General features: G+C 33.3%; 1 protein-coding gene across 3 annotated transcripts; it reads left to right on the top strand.

Moving 5' to 3' along the window:
* The first annotated feature begins 4 nt into the window (after window positions 1-4).
* On the top strand, window positions 5-24,719 carry ABCE1 (ATP binding cassette subfamily E member 1). Of its 3 annotated transcripts, XM_039876048.1 has the most exons (19): window positions 24-157; window positions 4,310-4,351; window positions 5,370-5,503; window positions 6,525-6,610; window positions 8,703-8,800; window positions 9,765-9,882; window positions 10,245-10,382; window positions 10,512-10,581; window positions 10,821-10,917; window positions 11,832-11,921; window positions 14,467-14,588; window positions 16,949-17,170; window positions 18,166-18,225; window positions 18,320-18,378; window positions 19,778-19,888; window positions 19,964-20,106; window positions 20,232-20,354; window positions 21,445-21,556; window positions 23,117-23,633. In XM_039876048.1, exons 3-19 carry the CDS (start codon window positions 5,401-5,403, stop codon window positions 23,162-23,164), a joined length of 1,800 nt encoding a protein of 599 aa, XP_039731982.1. In that variant the 5' UTR covers window positions 24-157; window positions 4,310-4,351; window positions 5,370-5,400; the 3' UTR covers window positions 23,165-23,633. The 3 variants fall into 3 exon arrangements, with proteins under 3 accessions (XP_039731981.1, XP_039731982.1, XP_039731983.1); XM_039876047.1 differs by lacking the exon at window positions 4,310-4,351 and having other exon boundaries at window positions 5-157; window positions 23,117-24,719; XM_039876049.1 differs by lacking the exons at window positions 24-157; window positions 4,310-4,351 and having other exon boundaries at window positions 5,350-5,503.
* The last annotated feature ends 1,458 nt before the right edge of the window (window positions 24,720-26,177 follow it).

Below are 26,177 nucleotides of genomic sequence, written 5' to 3'. Positions count from 1 at the left end.
GGGCGTGCGCACTACGTCCCTATGGCATGCGCGAGGCGGCGGCTGGGCACCGCCATTTTGGCCGGAGGCCGTAGGAACACGTTGTGCCGCTGAGAAGTGACGGCAAGAACTGACTTGGCCTCTGGGCTCCCCTCCGCAAGGGGATCATTGTCTCCAGGTAAGTGAATAGCGCAGAGGACTTTTGCCGTTAGCTGCAGTTTGCCACGATTTAAAGATTGTAGGGACGTTCTCCAAGAATCTTTGGTTAGGCCTCAGGTGACGGCAGCAGCGCGTGGCAGGCGGCTCGGGTGGGATGGGACAGCTGGAACTGCCGGAACGCGGGTGCCGGCGAGGGCTTGGAGGCACGTCGCGCTTCCGCTCCAGCTGACCTGGTTCTCCGCCGCTGTTGCTCTCCACCCCTGCCAGAGGCTACGAGAATGGACCTAGATGCCATCTCAACGATCGAATTTTCACCGCTTCCACTCTCCCTTTACCCCGCTTCTACCTTAGAGCTGAACCTTCTAGAGAGGAAGGCACTTTCAGAATTTACAGCATCCGTCCTAGTACACCCTCCCCTTCCCTGGTACAGTAAAATGGATACATTTTCACATATGCATATTTGATTATGGGAAGTTGTGGCTTTTTCCACGGTTTGGTGATTATGGAACGAGTCATGGCATCTTGCCGCCATGAAGTTGAATACTTGTCCACTCCCAGTCTTTACAGAAATGACGGCCAAACGTCGCTCTACTTTTGTGTAAGAGCAACGTGTATTCTACTGTAACTCGTGTTATCCCTCGTAATCTCCCAATTGAACGAACGTCTATTTAGCTTTTTTGGTGCGCATTTATAGCATTTGACACTTTTTCTCTTGGTGACTTTTCCCTATTCCCCTTTATTATATCTTAAACTCCCTGACATATTGAGTGTTATCTTTATTCACAATGCCTTTATTTTCCTTTTAATGATTCAACACTGTAGGCACGACGGCCAAAGCTGATTTCCATAAACTACATACACCTCTATTTTTCTCGGGTTTTTTTGTGGTTAAATCAATAAGATTGAGAACTTTCAAAACAATGTTTTGTTTTTCTTTTACCCTCTCTTCCACAGGACTGCTAACTAGGCATTTATGATGTGGCATTTGTGTTGAAGGCCTCAGTACATTTGTCCCATGTACTGACAATATTCATTCTATACCAACTGCCTGACAATGATGCTTTGTTAGTGTTAACCAAGGGCTCTTACCTGTGTTTGAACTAAAAGTTTTTTTTTTCTTTAGTTAAAAATCTTGTTCTCCATATAAAAAAAATATTTTTTTAGGAAGAACATTTAATATAAAGCTGGGGGCACGGCAAGAAATCAATATTAATTTAGTGTCCCTTCTAAATGTCTTCAGTTTAAGACTTTGAAGTCAGAGTTGTGCACCACTCCCAACTTAGGTGTTTTATAAGACTAATAACCTACAATAATCATAGGTTAGAATATTTCACATGATAGTAAGCATCATTCGTTAACAATTGTCTTTTAAATGCTTTCACACAATATAGTAATTTTGGTCTTAAACTGCAGATGCTTTTCTTTTATGCTTCACTTTCTTTTTTCCTCCCAATTCCAAGGGAAAATTGACAGTGAGGTTCATGATTTGAGTACCTCTTTTGAACACAGTTTTTCAGATCTCAAACATCTTCAAGTCCCTCTTTGATCCCAGGAATCTGTTACCGTGCTTTTCCCCTCCAAGCTTTACTGTGTTGTATCTTTCTCATTGAAAAAGAAAATGGGAACCCGCTTCTTCCCCAATTCTTAAAACTAATATAGAAATTGAGTTAATGGTGTTTCCACAGTTAATTAACAGTTCTACAAAGAGTCTTTTTCTTAAATGCATTATATCACTGTTTGTGTCAGCTTATTCACCATTTTTGGTATGTTTTTACTTTTCTATAAAAATTGTTTCTTACAGTCACTTGTTTTTTTAAAATGGTTTGAAATATTATGTAAAACATTTTAGTAGTTTGGCATAAATAAGATTTAATTAAAGCAATTTTATGATAAAGGATTTATTCCCAAGAGGAGAATTTATTATACTTATTAACCAGGTAATTTGTATGGTGTCCAGGTTTATTTTAATAGCTAATTAAAGAATCTTCAGTTTTTAGGGAGTTGTCACTTCCAGAATGATGGCTTTTTTTGCAGCATTTCAAAAATCATTTTAATTTTTTCTTCTAATCTTTATGAGACCCGAAAGTTTTTAAAGAGGTAGAGCAAACCTATTAGTTAACATAACTTTGTTTATAACAAATATTTAGCCTCCTTTTAGGTGATTTTTTCTTTTTTTTTTTAGCGTATATTTTAGTGGATAACTATCACTATGAAATACTGGTAACTTGCAAGATTTCTGAAGTTACTAAAAGCTGTAGAAAAATTATTTAAATTTCTCATTCATTTATATGTATCAGCTCCTATGTGCTGGGCACTGGTCCAGCCACTGTGATGAACACATGGACAAAAATCCCTGTCCTCATGATGGAGTACATTCTACTTGTGGAGAGAAAAATATTGTCTGTGTGTAGAGAGAGAGAATATATATATACATACATACACACACACACACACACGTATATATACAAATACACACAATAAATATGTACATATATGTATACATATATATGAAATATATGCTTTTATAGTAGAAAGTTAAGAAGAATAAAAGTAGAGAAGAGGGACAGAAAGGCAGCTTGGTTTATTTTTTGGTAATACAGCTAGAGAAGGCTCACCGAGAAATAAACATTGAAGACTTAAAGGAGTGAGCCATGCAGCTCACCCTGGGGAATAGCATTACAGGCAGAGGGAAAAGAAAATGCCAATGCCATGAAGCGCGAACATGTCTGGCATGTGCTAAAAACAGCAAGGAACCAATGTGGCTGGAGCAAAATGAACAGCTAGAGTAGTTGGAGATGATATCAGAAAATTAGACCGATCAATGCCTTATTGGTTATTTTAAGGACTTTGGCTTTTATTCAGAGTGAGTAGGGAGGCCATTGCAAGATTTTAAGTAGAAGAGTGACATGAATTGGCTTATACTTTTAAGAAGATCATCCTAGCTCCTGTATTGAGAGTGAACTGTCAAGGATTGGAGTATAAGGAGTTAAGAGCAGAAGCAAAGAGATCTGTTCGGAAGCAGTTAAGAGTAATGGCCTGACAGACTGTTTTGATGGAATGATAGGCACTAAAACTTGGAATGGATTCTGAGAAAATACATAGAAATTTGAAACACTGATTATAGGCAACTCTTTCAAGTAGTCTTGCTATAAAAGGAAGGAGAAATAAAGCAATGAGGGGAGATGGGGTCAGATAATAGAGTGAATGCTGATGGAAATAAGGCAGTGGAAAGAGTAATTGATGATGCGAAAGACAGGAGGAAGAATTGTTGGAACATTCTCCTTAACATGTCTTTTAGCGTGCAAATGGATTAGCTCTGGAAATACATATAGTGTGATTGCTGGTTGGCATAAGAGTTCTCTTGAGATTATACTGGTCAGCATGGCTTTGTTTTTTCTCTACCCATTTTCAGCTCTATGTGTGCAGGTGAAGAATTGCATTTAACCAGGATTGTAATTAAGGGTATAAATGATTGACAGTGGAATTTTGAGTATGGAGGCAAATGAAACTACAGAGGGCTGAGGGACAGTGGAAATGTAGTAGAATCAAGAGTTATTGATAGTAAGTCTGAGAAATGGGGGGATTCAAAGGGTTGTTGGAGTGTTGAATATGAGAGGGGCGAGCTGAAAACGTAGGAGTGGTGGTTGGCGAATGGAGTATTTGAAAGGGAGGTTATGGGAGGATTGTAATTATTGGTAATGACAAGGTCAGAAGGTTGACCAAAGGAATGAGTGGCTGAGGTAGGGTGAAATACAAGATCATTGGAGGTTAATGAACTGAGAGGACTATTAATGGAAGAATCATCTACGAATATATTGAAATCACCAAGAATTATGACTGGAGTTGTAGAAGAGAGTGAAAGTTAGCCAAGATCTGAAATTCTCAAAGAATGAGAGGGAGTGATCTGATGGTCAGTGAATGACAAAAGCAGTTGGGTGCTTTGAGAGGCAGAAGTCGAATTTTTTAGTGAGGAGAGAGAGAATAACAGTCTGGGGGCAACAAGACCTCTTATCCCCCTCCAAGCCTAATGATATCGAGCTTTGTGAGAAATACTTGAGGGGTCTACAAAGGGAAGCAGTCTGTCAGGGAAAAAAAAAGGATTGAGGATCACAGTGATTGATAGAAAAAGCCAGCAGAATGTCTTTGTTAACCGATAGTCTTTTGGCTTTAGGTTCTTTCATTACATACTGGAGAAAATAACTGGAGTATTAAGGTACTTTTTGGAATTTTTCAATCACCATTCTTAGAAAATTAATGTCTGTCTCTAAGCCCAATATTGTAAAAGATTTTTAAGTTCACTTTGACCTTAGCTTTGTAATTGATGGCACTGTTAAATATCAAAACTTAAAAAAGCTTTAAAAGTAAACACAGTCTGTACATACAGTTACCTGGTCCCCTTTTCATTTCAGTGCTGTTAGCATAAAATTCATCTTGGCCATGTTGCAAATTCCTAGTGAAATACAGTTTTTACTTTTTCTAGTTGATGAACATGGTGGTCAGAACCTTAGTAATTATTTGCCATTTTCATCAGTAGTGTCGTTATAGTTAGATAAGACATAAAGTAATGCTCAGTTTAAGGGAAGGAGTAAACTTCTTTATCATATGTATTAGTTTTCATGTCAGGTCTTTCTGTTCTATTTTATTCATACTCTGGCATCAGTATTAATTACTAAGGCCTTACATCATTTTTTTTTATCTGCCAAGTGTAGTTTCCCCCCATTCTCCTTGCTCTTTTTCAGTTTTCTTGGCTGTTACTACTATTCTTTATGCATAAAAGCTTTAGCTTTGGTTTCTCTGGTTTATTTATTTATTTGCCCTTGAGATTGGAGTAAATGTATAAATTCAAGAAAAGTTGAAATCTTTGATGTGAACTATTATCTATTATAAAAACTGATACAACATGTCATTGTATTTATTCAGGTCTTCTTTGTTTTTCAGCGATATTTTGAAAGTTTCCTCACATGTGTATATATCTTCTTGATTCCTGTATCTTTTTTTGTGACTTGAAAATAATGTTTTTATGAATTTTTTGATTAATGGTATATATGTAAATCTTTGTTTTCCCAGCCTTTCTAAATTATGTTATTACTTTTCACTAGGTTTTTTTTTAAGAGTTCCAGACAATTATATCTGAATATGGTGATAATGTATTTAACTTTTATGCCTATGACTTATTTCTCTTAACCGATTACATCGACTATGCCATAATTATGTTAATTTTTCTTTAATAGAAGAGCTGGATATTCTTTCTTACTTAGAATTATGGCGGATAAATTAACGAGAATTTCTATTGTCAACCATGACAAATGTAAACCTAAGAAATGTCGGCAGGAGTGCAAAAAGAGTTGCCCTGTGGTTCGAATGGGTAAGCTGATCTGTGCACCATTTAAAGATAAGAGATTTTAAAAGAAATAAATGAGCTTCATAATTCTCTAGGCTTTAGCCATTAGTTTATTTGAAATGTAAAGATAAGACCAGATTTTGTTCTAAATTTTCTTTTATTATGACTAAATGATTGTTTCTTTAATTATAGAATAAAGTATTAATATCAGTATTTTCTAAAGCTTATTGAATGTAAAATCAGACCAGAGTTCAAGTTACTAAGATTCTTACTATTCTACAAAATCCTGTAATTACTTTAACTCATGGAGAAAGGAAGGCCAGTATGTTTGTGTTTGATAATATTCTCACTTTAAAATGCAAGAATGAAGAGCTTAATAAGAATTACTGTTCGTGAGGCTTTGCTACATATTCAAGATTAAATAAATTACAGCAATTCAGAATTGATTAGTTTTTGGTAGTCTTTAAGGGCTGTGTTAAAAGTAATTGTTACTTTAATTGTACTAGTGAGGTACTAGCTTACTGTATCTTGAAAGAAACTTTAGATGTCATCTATTATAGTCTGCCACGCAGTTCAGAAATTCCATTGTTAATATCCTTGATACCAAATTTATTTTGTGTATACATTAGATGACTACATACCTCTCAGAGCTTCACTGATCCAGCTAACATATTTCATTCTTTTCTCTGATATACATTGCCATTTCCAAGGCATATTTTGTGACTTACATATTCAGGTCAGTCAACTTAAAAATAAAACTCATTTAGGCTCTACCACAATTTTACTAGCATATTTTCTTCCTCGGTAATAAAATAAACATTTAGAGTCATCTCTCTGTTGCTTGACAAGAGTATTTATGTAAATAATAAATTCAGAAATCTTTCCCCACAACACACTGATTTAAGATACTGAATTTTCTGTGTGGCCTTTGTTTTTGAAAATCTGCTTCTGTGTGGAACTTTGGAATCAAACTGCCTAAATAACAATGTTTAGAAAATTGGAATGTCAGAAAAAAATAGCTTAATTCTATCTTTTCCTTTGCCAGGAAAATTATGCATTGAAGTTACACCCCAGAGCAAAATAGCATGGATTTCTGAAACTCTTTGTATTGGTTGTGGTATTTGTATTAAGGTAAGTGATATTTATTTCTCTGATCAAATTTATAACCTAAAAATGAAATCAAAATTATTAATACATTATAACTGTTTTTAAAGAGGTGAAATATAAAGCATTGAGTAAAGAATATAAATTTAAGTAAATTGTATTCTTATGTAAATAATCTAATATTGTTGCTTTTTTAATTAAACCACCCAATTTTAAAGTGATCCTTGCCATACTCAATTTTGTAAAGCCATTTCCAACCAAAATTAATTTCTCATTTTCACCCTTTTATGAGAAGGACATTCTCTAACATATCTTCAGCAGAAATTTTTGGAAATATGAATACAAAAAAATATGAGTCATATGGCAGACATTTTTAAATCTGAAATGCACACAGCCCAAATTTTTCAATTTTTAAGTGCTGCTCCCGCTGTATTATACATTCTTCTGTCGTTGGGTTTATTTCAATAGGATAGTTTTTCAATTAGTTTTTGTTGCATTGAATAGTTTGATTAGGGTTTTTGACTTAAGAATGATGAATTTCCAACTTTAGTTCATAAAAGATATTTAGGAGCCAATGGATGAAGTTCTTAATTTAGATTTTTTTTTGTTCTTAGGTAATATATGTTAAAAAGGACCTTACCAGAATATGTATGCCACCCTGTTACTCATTCTAATAATATTTATATGTATTTTACATTGGTTTCTGAATCTTTAGCTAAGTATCCAGAAAAATTTTCGTGGTACTGAAAGCATTTTCCCTTGTTTTGAAAATATAAGGAAGAAACACTTCTTTCAGCAAATACTTACTAATCTCTTATTATATGCCTGCGGATGTCCTGGGTGCTGGAAATCTGATTTTGAACAATATATTATTCACTCTATGCAGAAAGAACACTATTTTCTTTCTTCACTGCTATAGAAAAATTAGGTTCCAAAATTTGGGGTATGCAATTCAGTGGCTGAAAAGATACTAATGTGATGAGTCTGTTTGGAAGTGGGGGTAGTATATACCACTGAACACTAAGATACTTATAATGCACCTCATATATGAACAGTGCGGATATTTTTTCCTTGTAGTTTTAGAGAATTTTAAATTACTTGCAACCTGTGAGCATTTTATATATATTGATGGAATAAAGAGAATTCTGTAAATGGATGTAATTCCATTGGCAAAAAAAATTTCATATAAAGAATCAATAGTTTTAGTTAGAGGATGTGAATTTTTTTGTTTTGTTTTGCCTGTGTTCCTGTGACTTATAAAATGTGAATTCAATGAAATCTTTATATACAGAGACTTTTTAATTGGTCTCTGAGCTCATTGAACAGTTCTGCTAAACAGATATCTATTCTGAGATTATACTCTTTGGAGGTACTTTTTTTAAATTTTCTGTACTTCTCAGAAATTTTTCTAGCCACATTACTACTCTTAAATAACCTTCCCATTCATGTCGTTCTTATTCTTGTTGGTCATTTATCTAATTGATAGTCAGCTGTTACTTGAATAAGTTTTTCCATGAATAAGCCTTTTTAATGAGAATTTACTCAGTTGGAATATGAAGTATCTTATTTTCATATGAGATGGTTAAAAATCACAGCAGAAAGACATTAATCCCTGATCTATGCAAATGTTACACTAGCTATCGGTGGGACATGAAAATGGACCAAAAAAGGTACAATCCGTGAGCTTAAAGAACTTTTCAGGGTAGAAAAGGATGTGTACAAAGACAGGATGAAGGAGGAAGAGGGAAGGCTTCTATTGTGGGCTGAATATGCAGTCATATAGTACTCAGGAATCATGTTTCATCTTGCGTCTTAGCCTTCTGTTATCTAATAATGTACAAAACAAACGCGAAACCTCAAGTTCTGTAAGATTTTCAAAAAGTATCAAACACATTAAATGACTAGGATTATGGCAGTCACTAAGGGGAACACAAAGTTAATTAATATGATTCTCTACCTTCAAGGAACTTATTTTTAAGTAAATAAGAAAAACAATATTTTATATCTTTGTGCAACTCCCACATTTGGAAGCTTGGTTATACAAAATTTTTAATCTATCCATTTTAGTCATGTGTATACTTCCGAAAAGTAACAAAAAATTCTTTACTTTAAATAACAGAAATGCCCCTTTGGCGCCTTATCAATTGTCAATTTACCAAGCAACTTGGAAAAAGAAACGACACATCGATATTGTGCCAATGCCTTCAAACTTCACAGGTATATTTTCAAGTCCTCTTTACTTCAGTCAAGAGTAAAATAAAATACATTTTGGAATTTTCAGAGAAATGCAAAATTGGAAAAAAGTTGTATTATACATTCACTAAAGAGAAATAAAATATTGTAATATGCAGAATCATGTTGTATATGTCAGTGGTTTATTCTGGCTAAATTAGAATTACCTGGGGGTCTTTTTAAAACTGCTAATGCCCAGGTTTCAGCCCAGTTGAATTACATCATTTCTCTGGATGAAGAGTCTGGACCTCAGTAAGTTGAAAAAGCTCCCAGATGATTCTAAGACACAACTGAGGTTGAGAGTCATTTTTGTTAATAATACGCTTATTCCCAAAATAACTTTTAAGGAAATTTGTCTTTGATTTAATTTATCTGTTAATCTCATGATCTACGGAGAATATTACTCTGAACTTGGACATGCATTGTTAAATCACAAGAGTACTTTGAGATTTTTAATCTGCTGAACCCTAATATACTGAACTTGGGAGTGTAGATTGAACTAATAAAAAGGTATTTCTCAACCTGCCAGCTTTAAGGGGCCTACTGCATCAGGGAGAATGAAGTGGAAAATTTCTGGTTGATGTGGCACTTCTCTCCTTGTAAGTAAATGGCAGGCAAAAAAAAAGTGTGAGGTTGCACCTGCTATGTAATTTTTTACCAAAGCATTTTTGTTTTAAACTGAGCCTTAGATGTAAAGAATTGTTACTTTAGAACAGACTGAATGAAAATTGAATGTATAAAACTTGGAGTAATATTGTCATAGATACATTTCTAACAATTAACAGTTTAATCTTGGCTGGATTTTTTTCTAATAGCCAATAATATCTGGCATATATCTCTTAGCTTAATGGATGTGTGTGGCGTGCAAGTGCATTAAAATACATCATTCTGATATGTAGCTTTTTCTACCTAAGTCTGAGTTTTATTATTTTTGTATACTTAATGACAGGTTGCCTATTCCTCGTCCAGGTGAAGTTTTGGGATTAGTTGGAACTAATGGTATTGGAAAGTCAACTGCTTTAAAAATTTTAGCAGGAAAACAAAAGCCAAACCTTGGAAAGTATGATGTATGTATTACTACCTTATAAAAATGAGTATATAGGTCGGTTTTATGAGGCTAAAGGATAGTGTGTGTGTGATTTTTTTTTTCCCCAAGATTATTCATGGAATTAATGCTGAGAAACTATATACAAATGAAACTCCTTTTTTTTTTTTTTAAATCTGTTGATGCTGCTTAACTGATTATGCTGAGCTTCTTTAAACTGTTATGAGTTGGTATGTCTTGATTTGAAATTTAATCCACTTCAATCTTAAGATTGTTAGAAGCCAGAAGTATTCTGTTTGGATATATGTTCTATTTTGTGTAATAGTCACCCTCTTGCAGTTGTATCATTAAATTAAATTCAGATCATTATACATGTATTTCTAGGATCCACCTGATTGGCAAGAAATTTTGACTTACTTCCGTGGATCTGAATTGCAAAATTACTTTACCAAGATTCTAGAAGATGACCTAAAAGCTATTATCAAACCTCAGTATGTAGACCAGATTCCCAAGGCTGCAAAGGTCAGTTGCTTTTTAGGAGGGACTTATGTTTTATAGATATTGATAAAAGATATATCAAATTCAACTTGTTTTACTTTGTAACTAATATTGAAAGAAATAGTAATAACTGTTTTTGGTATATTATGACAGGGGACAGTGGGTTCTATTTTGGATAGAAAGGATGAAACAAAGACACAAGCAATTGTATGTCAACAGCTGGGTAAGTGTTTTCTTGTGTATGTGTTTTAGTAGGCCTTGAACTTAACTCATAGATAGATATCTTTATATGGATTACTAAAATAAATGGAGAAATCTCTAGTACTAGTCTTATTTACTTTTTGTTAACATAATCTTCAAATGAAATATTCAAACGCAGAATGACATGCAATATATATTTTGCTTAGAAGAGGTGAAATAAAATATATAATGTTAAACACAATGTTTCCATGTTCTTTGTAGATTTAACTCATCTAAAAGAACGAAATGTGGAAGATCTTTCAGGAGGAGAATTGCAGAGATTTGCTTGTGCTGTTGTTTGCATACAGAAAGCTGATATGTAGGTTAATTTATACCTTTTTTATGTCTCAGTCCTTATTTTAGAGTTGTTATTTGTAATGCTGCTAATAAAGCAGTGATTTTGAGAGAAATTAATAGAAGTAGTATACGATTTTAATTTTGAGGTAAGATGTTGAAGCAATTGTACATCTATTGCCCATTCTATTAGTTCTGCGGGAGGAAAAACTTATTTATTTAGATAAGTACTTTACAATTTATGGGTTCCAGACCTTTTCAATGTAAAGTAAGTTGTTTATTACTTACTCTCTCGATTCATAAGAGGAATAATTTTTAAGACAAATTATTCAAAGCCAGCAAGTTTTTTTAAGTATCTCAAGTAGAACTTGAGGTCTTTTAAGTTATTTAAATTAGGATGGCGCGTGCCATGTGAGAGCGAGAGGAGAAGTGAAAAGGGCAAGTTTCCTTCCTCCATTCTCTTGCCTCTCTTCTCCCAGATACTAACTGCTCTCATCTTCCACATTTCTCCTCTGTCATCTGAAACAACTAGCTCTTGTCCACATAGTATTCTATAGTTCCGTGCACTGCCCTCTTTTCCAAAATCTATTTGCTCTAATGCAAGTGACTTTAGCTAATCAAGACAAGAGTAAAGGTCTCTGAATTACCTCAGAGTATATCAGAATATTTTTCATGAGAAGTTAACAACTTGTAAGTTAGCCAAATCTGGGAGTCTGTCCCCAGACTTGATATGCAGTCCTGCTTTTCATAATTTCTTTTCTTCTACTTCTGAACAGAATATAGAAGTTTTTACCATGATGGGGGACTCCTCATTAGGATACAGAGGGGATTTTTGTTGTTAAATTGGAAATTATATTACAGTGCTTTAAAATAAAATGCAAGATATGACTATGTCATATTTGTCTTTTAAATTATTATATTTGCTTTTCTTTTTCATAGTTTCATGTTTGATGAACCTTCTAGTTACCTAGATGTCAAGCAGCGTTTAAAGGCTGCTATTACTATACGATCTCTAATAAATCCAGATAGGTGAGTACAGATTTGGCATATGTCTTTGTTATTTTGTTTGGCAAGTTTTTCGGATTTCTGAAGATTAAACACTGAGACCATCAGTGTCATTACATGTGCATGTTTTCCATTTGGGTTATTTGAGCTACCACTTAGCTTCCTCTGTCTAGAACAGAGGTTCTTAATACAAGATTCATTTACTACCATGCTCATTTGCAGGGCACTAGGAATGCTTTGAAATGATAAGCAAATTCTGGCATACATGAATGGATTTCTGGGAAGCAGATCCTTAGCTTTTACCAGATCCTCAAATAAATGTGTCATTCAAACACAGAAATAGTAGAACATTATATGGGTCACTAGAATAATTCTAGGTGTTCAGGGTCTTACCAAGCACAAGAGTTCTTAACTTCTGTTAAATAATCACAACACCCTGTATTAATGAGGTGGTTTTGTAGTTTGCACAGTTTTAAATCTTCTCTCATTTGAGCTTCATAGTAATCTTCTAAATTAGACTATTCAGGTGGTATTTTCATTTGCAGATGCAGAATTTTAAGGTCAGAAAAGCTAATTACTTATTCTAGGTTACAGATTTACTACATGGCAAAGCCATGACTAGAACCCTGGGGTATTTTTCTGTACATTTTCTTTGCCTCTCCTTAGTGACTGATTTAATACACAGCTAATCTTACAAGAAAGCAAGAGAAATCCCTAGGGATCAGAAACCAAAAAAAGAATTATAAATTAAAGAGAAGAGACAAGAACATGGCTTTCTAGAGGGTCTCTCTAATAGATCTGGGGCTTTAACAACCTCTTGTGGGGATGAAGCAAGCCCTTGTATTGGATTATGACACATAAAATGCCAGGACTCTCAGAGGACTGCTTGCTCAGCAAAAGGGTAAGCACATGAAGATTTCGAGGAAGCATATATCTGTCACTCACTGAGCTCGCAGGGAGTAGAGGGATGGCTCCCCTTCAAATCTATTCATGGACCAGCAACTCACATGAATATGGAATTAAAATTTATATAATCAGGAGAGTAAGAACCTTCCACGGTAAGAAAGTAAAATAATAAGAGGGTCCTAGAATCTTTAGTCTGTGGTACCTTAGCAGAAGCAAATATAAAACCACTCAACCCCAGTTACACAGATTCCTACAGGTTAAGATTCATGAGCTCAAATCTAGGGTTATAGATGACAAGAGGAAACCATCCACAAACGAGTCAGTAGGCACAACAGACAGCAAGATTAGACCTTCAGGAAATTTCAGGCGATTTATCAAAGAGACTATAAATAATATTTAAAATAATTAAAAGCATAAACAAAGGATTCAAAAACTCTGAAAATATCACAGTACAAAAAATAGGTAAATGTTCAAAAAACTCAAATCTAGAAATATAGTCATAACATTGAAAACTCACCGGACAGATTAAACAGGTTAGAGACAACTGAAAAGAGCATTAGAAACTCGAACAGTTAATCTGAGCAAGTTTCCAGAATACAGCAGAGAGAGATTGAGATTGAAATCCATAAAGAAGGTTCAGAGACATGGAGAATGGAATGAGGAGACTATTTATGTATATTTTAATAGAAGTCTGAAAAATAAAGCCAAGAAAAGATCATGGCTGAGAATTTTTCAGAACTGAGAAATTTGACTTCTTAGTTTCAAGAAGCAAATGATCCACATACTTTGAAGTGAAACTGAGACTATAAGTTATAAAGAAACAATCTTCGTTGGGTCAAGTAGTAGCCATAATTTTCACTTCATACATAGGCCTCGACATTATGATAGGCTTTTTGGGGAATGTAAGAGTATGAAATGTAGCCCCAGTGTTTAAGGACTTCACTGTCTGGTAAAGAAAAGATTCCACAAGCAGTTAGGTCAGCAGTTCTAAACTCCAGCTCTTTTTTATCAGATATTTTTATACCCCTTTATTATACTGAAATGAAAGTCATATACCTTCACAGTTAATTTTTTTATTATTATTAATAGAACGAAAAGAGTGATTTACAACCAGGTAGCATATACGTCGGTTAGTATATGTTCAGGCAAATCACTACAGTCTTATATTGTGAAAGGGTAGAAACCTTAATTATAATAAGGATACATGTCAAAACAGATTAGTCCGACAAAGTGAAGGAAATGATTGAGTTAGACTTTTCACAAATGTATTAGGTCTTAGAGTTAAAATAATCTGTAGTGATAGATTGATAAAAAGTTAGGGGATATATATCTGCATCCTGACTACTTAAATCTCATAATTGTTTCTGCTTTGTGAAGTTTCTTTAAAAATACATTCTTTATAGCAAAGCATTTATTTCATATATCCATAAACTATTTCATGTTAACTGTTTCTTTTAGTTTAGGAAAACGATGTGAAATAGAAACATTGATAATGAATCTTATTTAATGGCTTTTGTTTAATATGGTCTTTACACTTAATTTTTTTTAAATATATATTTTCCTGAAATTTACACTAGTAAAAAAGTTATGTAGCAATAATAATCATAGTTTTAATTTTATTATATATGTTATGTTTCATTTAAAAATTTGTATTTACTTTCAGATATATCATTGTGGTGGAACATGATCTAAGTGTGTTAGACTATCTCTCTGACTTCATTTGCTGTTTATATGGCGTACCAAGTGCTTACGGTGTTGTCACTATGCCTTTTAGTGTAAGAGAAGGTAACTCGAAAAACTTTACAATGCTTTTTTTTATTTTAATGCTTAGAAAATGTATTGTTGATATTAAGTAGTTCTATGTCACTCTGTTATTTATCTAAAATTTTGTTCTTACGGAATTTAATCACTCGACAAAATGTATTTATAAGGTTATATACATCAGTTATACAAAACATATTTCTTTTTGGAGAATTTTCTGTTGGGGAAGGTAGAAATGCTCCATCAGTTTTATTATTTATTTGCTATATTAAAGTTTTATTTTTTGGCTTCTTACCGCATCATTGTAGTGTTTATCATCTTCAACTTTATCTTTGACAGGCCAGCACCAGTAGCGAAACACTTAAAATTTATTTAGTGCTCATCTTGTTTTCATGTTTCAAATTTATGTGTATCCTAAGTTCATAGAACTAAGAATGAAAGTCTTAATAAGGTAATTTAGTAAGTATATTCAAATAAGAGAGTTTAGTAGACATATTATAGTTTAATAAGTGACTAAAATCTAATAAAATATTGTAGTAAGTATATTTTTATGTATTCCTTCTACTTTCAGGAAAAAGGGACTTTCTGGCCTCTCTTTTCTGTGTGTGTCTCTTCCCTCCCTAAGCAAGTTGGACAAAAGTAAAAACTAGCCCACCACTTAAGTGGCTCCTGACACAAATACCAGTGCACTCACTCCATCCAGTATGCCTTTTTCCTTTTAATTTCTTTCCCATTTCCTTTCACTGCTTTCTTGCTTTTATATTGCATCATACACTTGGCCTAAATAGGCTATCGTAGCTTTTTTAATTTTTAAAAAGTACATACTTAAGATTTGGGGAAGGGATTGCTATTACTTATTATTTTCTTGTACATTGAGATAAATAGATACATATTTTAAGGAAAAATTTGTGAGATTGCCCAGTTCTGTTTCCAGTAGTCTTAAGAGATATCAAATAAACTTATTAATTATGTTTTATTTGCCTCAGCAAGTATTTATTGAGTCCCTCTCTATTCCATATAGTAGTAACAGTTGTAGAATCTTGTTAATGGTGTGGATATCTGGCAGTCTTCATTTTTCTATTTATAAATGCCATGTCTGAAGGCTGTGCCATTGGCAAAATGGTTCCCGGTGAGGTTTTTAATGTACCTCTTCTGTTAAAACAATTCAAGTAACAAACCACTTAATCATTCTGCTTTCTTTTAACATACTGAAAGTAAGACAGTATATGTAAAAGCTCTCTCTGAACTGTAAAGGCGGTTAAGAGCTTGGACTCATTTTTAAATTAACGACAATGTAAAGGCTAAGTTAACTTAATGCTTTTTGCTAAAGGTCACTTATTTCTCTGAGCCTTCATTTCCTTACCTGATAAATTATGCACTCGGACTAAATGGTTCTTTCAAGTTTGTTTTTATTTAATCTTTGGTATTAATCTTTAACCTCACATATATAGTTTTCAAATAGTTGAAGATTTTAAAAATGCTGCTCTTGGCAGAATAAACATATCCATTTGTCCTGTCAGCAAATATTTATTGAACCACTTATATTCTAAGCTGAGGATACAGGACCCCCGATGTGGCTCTCAGTTTCAAACGAAATGAATAACGTTCTTAGACGTTCTTTCAAGACTTCCAAAATTTCTTTTACATATAGGAAACACTGAAAAACATCTTTTCACTGCTTCCTGAATAATGCAGTTTTTCATTTCTGTGTGTCTGCCGTTATAGAACTTTAGTATGGAGGGCATCTTGTGAATAATATGTTAATTTACTTTCAGTTATTAAACTTCGTTTAGATAATGGTGTTTACCTTTGTATAGTGAAGCAAAAAAAATCAAATGAAGTTCATTATAAATTTCTTGGAACCTACAAAAATAATTGGAAAGAAAATGCACTACATTGTAACTTTTAGTACATGATTGGTCATTTGAAAACATATGCGCATAATTTAAATTATTTAAAAAATGATTCCCCAAACTATTTCATATCATTTTGTCAATCTATGAAAATATCCTATTTTTACTACTTGTCATTTTTAGAGAAAAAATGTTTAGTTTTTAAACACAGCAGACGTGGCATCATATGCTGTTGCATAAAACCTCGTGGAAAAAAACCTTATATAAAAATCACATCATAATGAAAAGATGTGCTTCATATCTGTATATACATGGGCACATATATATGCATGAATTATGTAAACTTGCATTAGATACAGTGAAACACCATGTTGTCACTGCATGTTATAAATCCACAAAAATTTAAAATCTATGCTTAGATTGCTCCGAAGAGAACCTGGGGTTTGGGCTTTTATTTAGTAATTTTTTGCTCTGAAAAAAATATAGTCTTTAATTATCTTTACTAATCTATTGTCAATGACTTTTCAACAGGCATAAACATTTTTTTGGATGGCTACGTTCCAACAGAAAATTTGAGATTCAGAGATGCATCACTTGTTTTTAAAGTGGCTGAGACAGCAAATGAAGAGGAGGTTAAAAAGATGTGTATGTATAAATATCCCGGAATGAAGAAAAAGATGGGAGAGTTTGAGCTAGCAATTGTAGCTGGAGAGTTCACAGATTCTGAAATTATGGTAATGTTGGGAGAAAATGGTAAGTTTTCCTTATTTTGTGATACTTGAAAGTCTCTTCTGTTTACCTAGTAACTTAGTTTTAACTACTCCATGGAAAACTTTGACTTGGTTATAGGTCTGGGACCTGGATTGAATCGTACATTTCTCAGTATAGTTCACATTTTGTAACATTGTATGATTTAACCTCAGTGTCATTCAATCAAGTTCATATTTCTTATTTTGTTTCATAACCTTCAGTAAAAATACAGTTTTTTTAAGCTGTTTTTTCTATGTATAAATTGAAAGGGCATTGATTCATCTTGGAAACTGACTAGGAAAGATAAATTGGTAATTCAGAAGTAATCTAGTTTAAATGCACTTTTATTTGGAGCTTTTCTTATTTTAAATTCAAAATAGTCTTTCTTTGTAAATAATTATATTATCAGCATCGTTTAATATTAGATTGTCATAAATATAATTATGAAATGAATTTGAGTACCAAATATTTGGCATTGCTTTTATGATTTTAAAAAAAATTGAAGTGTATGTACTTACGACTTACAAAACTGTAGAAGAGAAATTTTTTATAAGACTGCTGCAATGTATCAGTCTTTAGTTAATGGAAGAATTTTGAGCTGGGTCGCAATTAAATATTTCATGGAAATGGACTTCATGATGATATCAATCATAAGATAGTACTATAGTATCTTAATAAATTGTGTGTATTGATATTTTAACTAAATATGTCTTTTAAAAAATAACTCGTCTTACACCTTATAGGTCTACCATTTATTTAAATGGTCATTATAAGCTTTAACTAGTTTACATTCCTCCTAATTAGTTTAGAATGATACTTGAGAAGGTGAATCATGAAAGTTTAAGTTTTTTTTTTTGTATAACCTTTAGAATTCAGTAGTGTCAGTGTGGTTATCTTAAAACTAATTTCTCCATTAAAGTCTAGTAGTACATTTGGAGTAAATCTACTCCAAATGTGAAGCATCTTTTAGGACTGATTGTTGTGTGTTATGTTGCCAGGGACTGGTAAAACAACCTTTATCAGAATGCTCGCTGGAAGACTGAAACCGGATGAAGGAGGTACTGTTGTGATATTGAGTCTTTTTGTTCTACATTGAAAACTGCCCAGATCTTTAAAGTTTACTGTGTCTTATTTATTTGCATTATTTTGCAGGAGAAGTACCTGTTCTAAATGTCAGTTATAAGCCACAGAAAATCAGTCCCAAATCAACTGTGAGTTTTATTGTTATTTGAGTATTAAAGTTTGTGCCCATATGCACACACATACATACATATCTATAACTTTAATCTTTCACTATATCAGAATTCTTCTCTAAATTAGTTTCTGTATAGTTTTATCAAAAGTGGCTAAAGAATTTATTAAGACTACAGTCTTTTATTCATTTCCACTACTAGGAAAATGCTTTTAAAATGTGATTGGCATCTTTTCCCAAAATAAACCTTTAAAAACCTAATGTGTTTTGTGCTGCAAATGGCACCATCAAGAAAGTAAAAAGACCACCCACAGGATAGGAGAAAATATTTGCAAATTATGTATCTAATAAGGTACTTGTATTCAGAATATATAAAGCGCTCTCACAGCTCAGATTAAAAATGGGTAAAGAATTCGAATAGACGTTTTTTCCTGTAAGCACAGGAAGAGATACTCAGCATGATTAGTCATTAAGGAAATGCAGATTTAAACCACAAGGAGATAACCACTTCACACCCACTGGGATGACCTAAATCAAAAAGACAGTAACGAGTATTGATAAAATGTAGAGATAAGGAACTTCATACATTGCTGGTGGGAATGTAAAATGGTAGAGCCACTTTGAAAAATCTCAGACAATTAAACATACTTACATGTGAAACAGCATTTCCACTCCTAGATATATACCGAAGGGACATGAAGACTATCTCAACACAAAAACTTGCGTACAAATACATTATTTATAATAGCCAAAATGTGGAAAATGATCCAAATGTCCATCAGCTGATGAATCGATATTTATATCTATAAAATCTAATGTTGTTCAGCCATAAAAAGAAATAAAATACTGATATATGTTACAACATGGATGAACCTTGAAAACATGGAGACTAATCTCCTTTAGTTTGTGCGGGCGTAATGAACTTCTTAACTACAGTGTCTACACTCAGTACCTCCACACTCACTTTGTCAGGCAGGCCTATTTGAAATGGCTTAGCTTACAGTAAAAATTTTGTCATTGATACTTTCTGATAAACTTACCTTTTAAGTTCTCAGATTCAGCCCTCCTGAAAAAAACAAGCAATAAACATCATAAGATTCACCTCTATCATGCATTTTGTGTTATCTTACTGATTATGTAAGGTTACTTGATACCTACATTGCCCTTTAGAATTATTCCTATTCAAATGATTTCTCCCCTGAAACATTCATTCACTAGTTTCATATTTTAAAATTACTGTTTTATTTGTTGGACATGATGGATTTTTAATTTAAAAATCTTAAAACATGCAATAGATGATGGATAAACATAAAAATACCTGTTGGTGGCAAATTGATGTGCTTTTGCTCTGGAACAATTTATAATTACAGTAGCTCTATACTGAAATAAAATGTCAATACTTTTTCCATTAAAAACAGGGAAGTGTTCGACAGTTACTACATGAAAAGATAAGAGATGCTTACACTCATCCACAATTTGTGACTGATGTAATGAAGCCTCTACAAATTGAAAACATCATCGATCAAGAGGTACTCTAATTTTTTTATTTTATTATTTTAAACTGGATGTCTCTACATGGTTTGCCAAACTTCTTCTCCAAATAGGTGCAGACGTTATCTGGTGGTGAGCTGCAGCGAGTGGCTTTAGCTCTTTGTTTGGGCAAACCTGCTGATGTCTATTTAATTGATGAACCATCTGCGTATTTGGATTCTGAGCAAAGATTGATGGCAGCTCGAGTTGTCAAACGGTAACGTCCTGCTCATAAGAGTATTACTTTTGGATTATATGTACAGACATGCAACGTGCTGAATATAGCATTTGAATATTTGATGATATAAAACTATAAAAGATTTCTTCAAAATTTTGTTTTAGTTTTATACTCCATGCTAAGAAGACAGCCTTCGTTGTGGAGCATGACTTCATCATGGCCACCTATCTGGCAGATCGGGTCATTGTCTTTGATGGTGTTCCATCTAAGAACACAGTTGCAAACAGGTAAGACTGCTTTCTAAAATATGCAACACTAAGTTCTAACAATCAGAAAATATTATTTAAATTTTTCCAATAAGCTTATAAACCTTACTCATACCATTTTAATTTTTAAGAAAGAGCGAGCCAGAAACTTTAGTCTGACTCCCAGAGTATCCATATCAAATACTGGATGAGACCAGGTAGAATAGTAGTTTTTAGACTAATTTCTTATAATTAAGAAAAATATTAAAAAGTAATAATAGTTTCTTATATTTCTGGTACTAAACCCATATGGTAGTGATTGGAATTAATGATATTCAACCATTTATAGGTTGATATTCAACCTATAAAAACATCAATTTCATATGATTGCAACATAATGTTTTCTGGTATTAGAAATTGAGGAATGGAGTTGCTGTTTGAATAATTCACCCAAGAAATAAAAGTACTTTACAGAGCTTCTTCCCAGAATTCCTTTTTTTTCCACTTTAAATTTGTATATTTTTTATTGAGAATTACATATTTCTTTGAGAGTAAGGGAAATTCCTAGACGATATAAAGCTTATTTATTCAAATAATGGTGCTCCCCCTCTGTATTTACAAAGTGCTTGAAACGTTTCACATGTATAATGTCACTTGGCATGATTGAAGAATTTTGGATGAAGATGATGAATAAATCATAGGAATTTTAAAAGGAGTTCTTATTACTGAAAACCATGATGTTGTTCAAATTCCCTCCAGTGCTGAATTTCTAACATTCATATTATCTTTTCTGTTCAATTCTCTTCTCCCCTAAAAATGTCAGATTTGAAATTCTGTACTCTCCTAACTTTTGTTTTGCTAAAGTAGTACGTTCTTCTTAAATGTTTCTTTTTCCATATCAGAAACAGGTTAAACTGTTTGTTTTTACACAAGAATATTATCGCCAAACTATATAGTCCAAGCAGACATTTCTGAACATAGAGTTTATAATATGCTGTGATTATTTTGTTATCCAGAAGACTGATGATTGGGGAATTAGAGGGAACAGTGATTCTTGATATTCTGTATCCCAAAAAAGTAGTTAAATTTAGAGGGTAAATCTTAATCACAATTGAGCTTATTTTTCCCTTAGTCCTCAAACGCTTTTGGCTGGCATGAATAAATTTTTGTCTCAGCTTGAAATTACATTCAGAAGAGATCCAAACAACTATAGGCCAAGAATAAACAAACTCAATTCAATTAAGGTATGTAGAAAAACTATCTTAAATCATGGGTTACGTTTCAGTGTAAATAATTGAATGGCATGTTTCTCAATGGAAAGCTGTTACATTAATTATTAAATCTGAGACTCATGTTTTTCACATTTTACTGTCTAATTGCATACTTGTCTTATAGGCAGCAATTATGACATAGCTACCATTGCTGACTTGTACCCACTGTTCTACGATCTGCGTTGTTTAATTGCCATTTAAAATGCCTTCAGATTATACTAATTTACTATTAAAATAAGTTGTTATGAATATCTTAATTTCTCATGTATATTTTTTATGTATGCACAAGAGCAACATGATTAAAATGTGTATTTTAAGAATCTAAACAAGCTCCTTCAAGTGAGCATAAAATTCTAAACAATGGAAAAACATTTTGTCAGTTTAATTGGCAGTGCTTTTCTTTGTGATACATAAAATAATTGTGCACTCTACACTTGATGTAGTCTGTGAAATATGGTTTGTTTTTAGAAGGCAGTAATCTCTTGGTCGCTTAAAAAAAGAAAAAGTGAATAAACTCTAGGAAAACTATTTCTGTGTTTTTAGTATCCCCTGCAGCGCCTACTTAAAATGCTGCTTACATTTCATCGTCCTCTAGCCGTCATCCGAAATGGAAGCTTTACAAGTATATTACACAACCTAGCAGTTACTAGGTTGTTTTCATGTTTGTACTCCTCTAGCTTTGCTACTAAACTGTGAGCTCTTGGAAGGCAAAGACAAGGCCATCGTACACATCATGTATTCTTAAGCACCTAACGATTTTTGGATGCCTTTAGCTTTCACTGTATATTTCGTTTATAAATGATTTGTTATTCTCTGGCCAGGATAATGAAATGACAAATTCTGACTTAAAAGTGAAAAGTTTTTTTCAGTTTGAAAAGCATATTAAGCAGAAAAGAGGAACTAAATTCTAGAACACTTATTATGCACAGCATAATTTTCCTAAACATTTTTCCTGGAGCATTATGAATACTTCATATTGTCATTTTCTTTTGTAGAAACTCACGGTTCAGTCTCCAGATACACCTGTTCATCATTTGTCTGTGCCCAGTCATCTTAGACAGTCATACTTTAACCTTAGTAAGGGAACAGCTAGGCGAGTATGGGGATAGATTATAACTGGCCAGTTGGTAAATGGTACTGATAAAAATTTGTACATATTTTATTTAATAGGCAGTTCTCAAACTGACGACAGTATGGACTTTTTGGACCAGGAGCTTAAAGTTAAAATAAAATGGAATTTAATAGTTTTCCTGGAAACAGTATTTTATATAGCAAAATTTTATATATGTTAGGCAGTTTATATAAAGGGGCTTTGCCTGAGGTGAACCAAGGGAGGTATTCTGGTAATAGGGCTGGGTAGCAGAGGGTACATCTTGCCTATAAGTAGTGAACCTAGGAATGTCTAGAAGCAGACAGTATATCTAGAGGAGGCTGTACACTATAAACATCACTAAGTAATACTGTGAGTGAAAGACTCCCCCTACATACAGGAGAATGGTGTTGACCTTTGTGCTTCTCTATTTTATTTTTTAGGATGTAGAACAAAAGAAGAGTGGAAACTACTTTTTCTTGGATGATTAGACTGAATCTGAGAATACTGATGAACCATTTATTAAAAGAAACATTTGAGATTTGTCATGTAAAACTTTAATCAGGTTTTATGCCCCACATACTCCAGAGCCTGAAGTATAATTTACTTAATGTAACATCAGAAGACAGTTGTGTTGTAAATTGTAGCCTGAACACAGAAAATGCCACTTTTCTGTTCTTGATAAGGCCCTTTTTGTGCATAACATTCTAAAATTGAGACATTTTAAGCTATACTAATTACCACCAAATTTTATGGTGAATGGGAAATTTTTCAATAGGTGTATTATATTCATGTACCAAATGCTGACCAGTGTTGCCCCCTTTTTAAAATCTTGGAAAAGGTTTCTGTACTTACGTGGTTTGCCAAGTATGCCAGTGTAATGAAACTGCCCTTATTTTAAAAGCCGGTCGAAGACTCCACTGATGAAATTTGATAAATAAACATCAGGATTATATGTTATCTGTTTTCAGTCTTTGCACTTATATTATCAGTGTGTTTAGACCTTCAGAGGAAGATTATCTACTACAAAACAACACTGTTTTGTTTACAATGTTTTTGGTGCTTTTGAATCTTATCAAAAATCATTTTAATATCCCTCCCACCCCCACCAAGGGAAAAAACCGAACTTTATTCTGAATTACTCTATTCTGTAATTCTCAAGGTCATGTCATTATTTAAACATACATTTATATAATCACTGATTAAGATTTAGAAAAAAGCATTTTCTCTTAAAAGTGCAGGCTCAAAATCTTTAGAGTTGGTGCCTAAGCACCTGTGTATTTTTAAATTCCACGATTTCTGATGGGCCAGGACTATGAGCCACTTATCTGAAGGCAACATTACTGCAAACAAGTTTCCAGATAGCAATACAGATGGTACCAAATATATTCATTTCTGTTTGGATATAGAGGACATTATCTAAATCTATTTGACTTTTTTTTGTGTTTTGGATAGTGTGTAGCAAGAGTTCTAAAAACTTACCCGTCTCTTGAGTTCCTCAGTTTGAACAATGGGATACCTGTGGTATGAAACCACTTTCAGCTATACTTCTGACTAATGAATTAACTGGAACTAACATGCTCCAAGTGAGCAGAAAAGTTTACTTAATAAATTAATGGGGCAAGCAAAATAGGAAAAATTAGAAATTATTGAACAGACTTTTAGAGCTCCTTGAAACAATAGCAGCTTTGATTAATATGCAAACAGTGGATAAAAAGTATGGTTTAACTGGGCTCCATTAGGCCTTTAAAAATTTAATGTAATCCATAAATACATGTTTGTTGTGAAAAATTCAAATACACATAAATATATGAAATAAAAGGTTATGATCTCCCTTCACATTACTCTCCCAAAGGTTACCAGTGTTTGCATTTAATATATAGCCTTTCGTGCTTTTCTTTCTGTGCACTTACCTAAGTGTGAATATGTAAAAGGTTTGTTTTGTACATAAATGGAATTATACTGAAATTAGTGCCTATTTTTAAGGATAGGTTAAATTTGTGAATGATTATTTCAAATATATTGAATAAAATAAGCCAAACACTATTTTTACTTACTGATTTTGTATTCTGTCCTAAAGAAAATACTTGTGATATATTAAGAGCACAGTTCTATTTATTGCTGATGACAGGATGTGCATTAATTGTAATTTTTATATACATGAATTTTTAAAATATGGATTTAGATGTTTCTTAAAATTTTATATAGCAATAGAAAAGGTCTTACAGTTGCTAACGTAAGGAAAAAGGTTTTTTATAAAATCAGTATTACCAATTCATATACACATCAGTGCAGATGTTATTAAAAGAATGAGATTGCTCAGTTTGTCCTGATTGGAAAAAATCAAGCACAAAAGCATGATGCAGCAATTTATACATACACCACCACTTATGTGAAAATACACAAAATGATACTCAAGAAACAATGCTTTCGAGAATAGCCTGGCTAAAGAATAGAAAAGAGGAGGCATATATATATACACACACACACTCATTATTCTTTGAATTTTATACTTTGTACTTGTCAACTGTTTAGAAATCATTTTTTTTTTTTAGCATTTTAAAGTCTAGTCCCACGTCGCTTGCTTGTAATTCAGTGTTTAGTTTGGTGTGTAGCATGTAGTTTGCCTACTGTATTGAAGGAATGACTTACCACAGAAACCAGGAAGTCAGGGTAACTACAGTTCTATAATTTCATATTAACTAAATTTAGATATGTGTCAAGCCCTTAATCCTGTTGTATTATGAACATTCATACAAGAGTTCAGACAAATAGTTCTGGGTTGGAGAGTCAGAAAAGGCTACATGGAGGTAGCTCCCAGGAAAAGTAGCACCTATATTGATAAATGATGATGCATGTAAAGAATACATGTCACATCAGAGGCAGAAATCAGCATGGGCACCAAAGAGATTAGTGTAGGAAAGGATGAATACAGGCAGATTATAGTGGACTTCCTGTGCCTTCGAGATTCAAGAGAGTGGTTTTTACATGCTCAAAGTACGCATTGAAGACAAAACCAGTTAGAGAAGCAGCTAGAATCAAGATACCAGTTGAGCAGTTTAGCATTTTTTAGGATTTTAATCTTTTGAAGCATTTAGAGCCTGTCCATTTTAACTCTTGCTTTATTGTGTCTACTATACTTCTTTGCCCTTGGTTTCCTTGTATCGTTTTGGTTTGTGAGCTGATGTTCAGTGTGGCTTTATCTGAAAATTCTAAGGTTTGGTGTGCCAAACACTCCCTTTCCTTCCTTGCCAAATTTATAGGATAGGCAGTGTGCCCAGCCCCAAATGGCGGGTCATAATTAGGTTAAGACAACTATGGCAATGGTCTTCCATATTTTCCTAGCCTTTTGCAGCTAGACATGGCCATGTTGACTCAATTCTAGCCACTAAGTTGAAAGTAGGTTACTTAGGGAGTTTCTGGAAGCCCTCTTGGTTTCCTAATAAAAGGAGATACATATCTGGTACTGCTTCTTATAGATGCGTTGTGCCCATAAGGTGACGA

Source organism: Pteropus medius, unplaced genomic scaffold, assembly GCF_902729225.1.
Source record: "Pteropus medius unplaced genomic scaffold, Ma_sr-lr_union100, whole genome shotgun sequence".
Taxonomy (NCBI): domain Eukaryota; kingdom Metazoa; phylum Chordata; class Mammalia; order Chiroptera; family Pteropodidae; genus Pteropus; species Pteropus medius.
The sequence above is the reverse complement of the archived record's forward strand: the minus strand, read 5'-3'. Positions and strand labels throughout refer to the sequence as shown.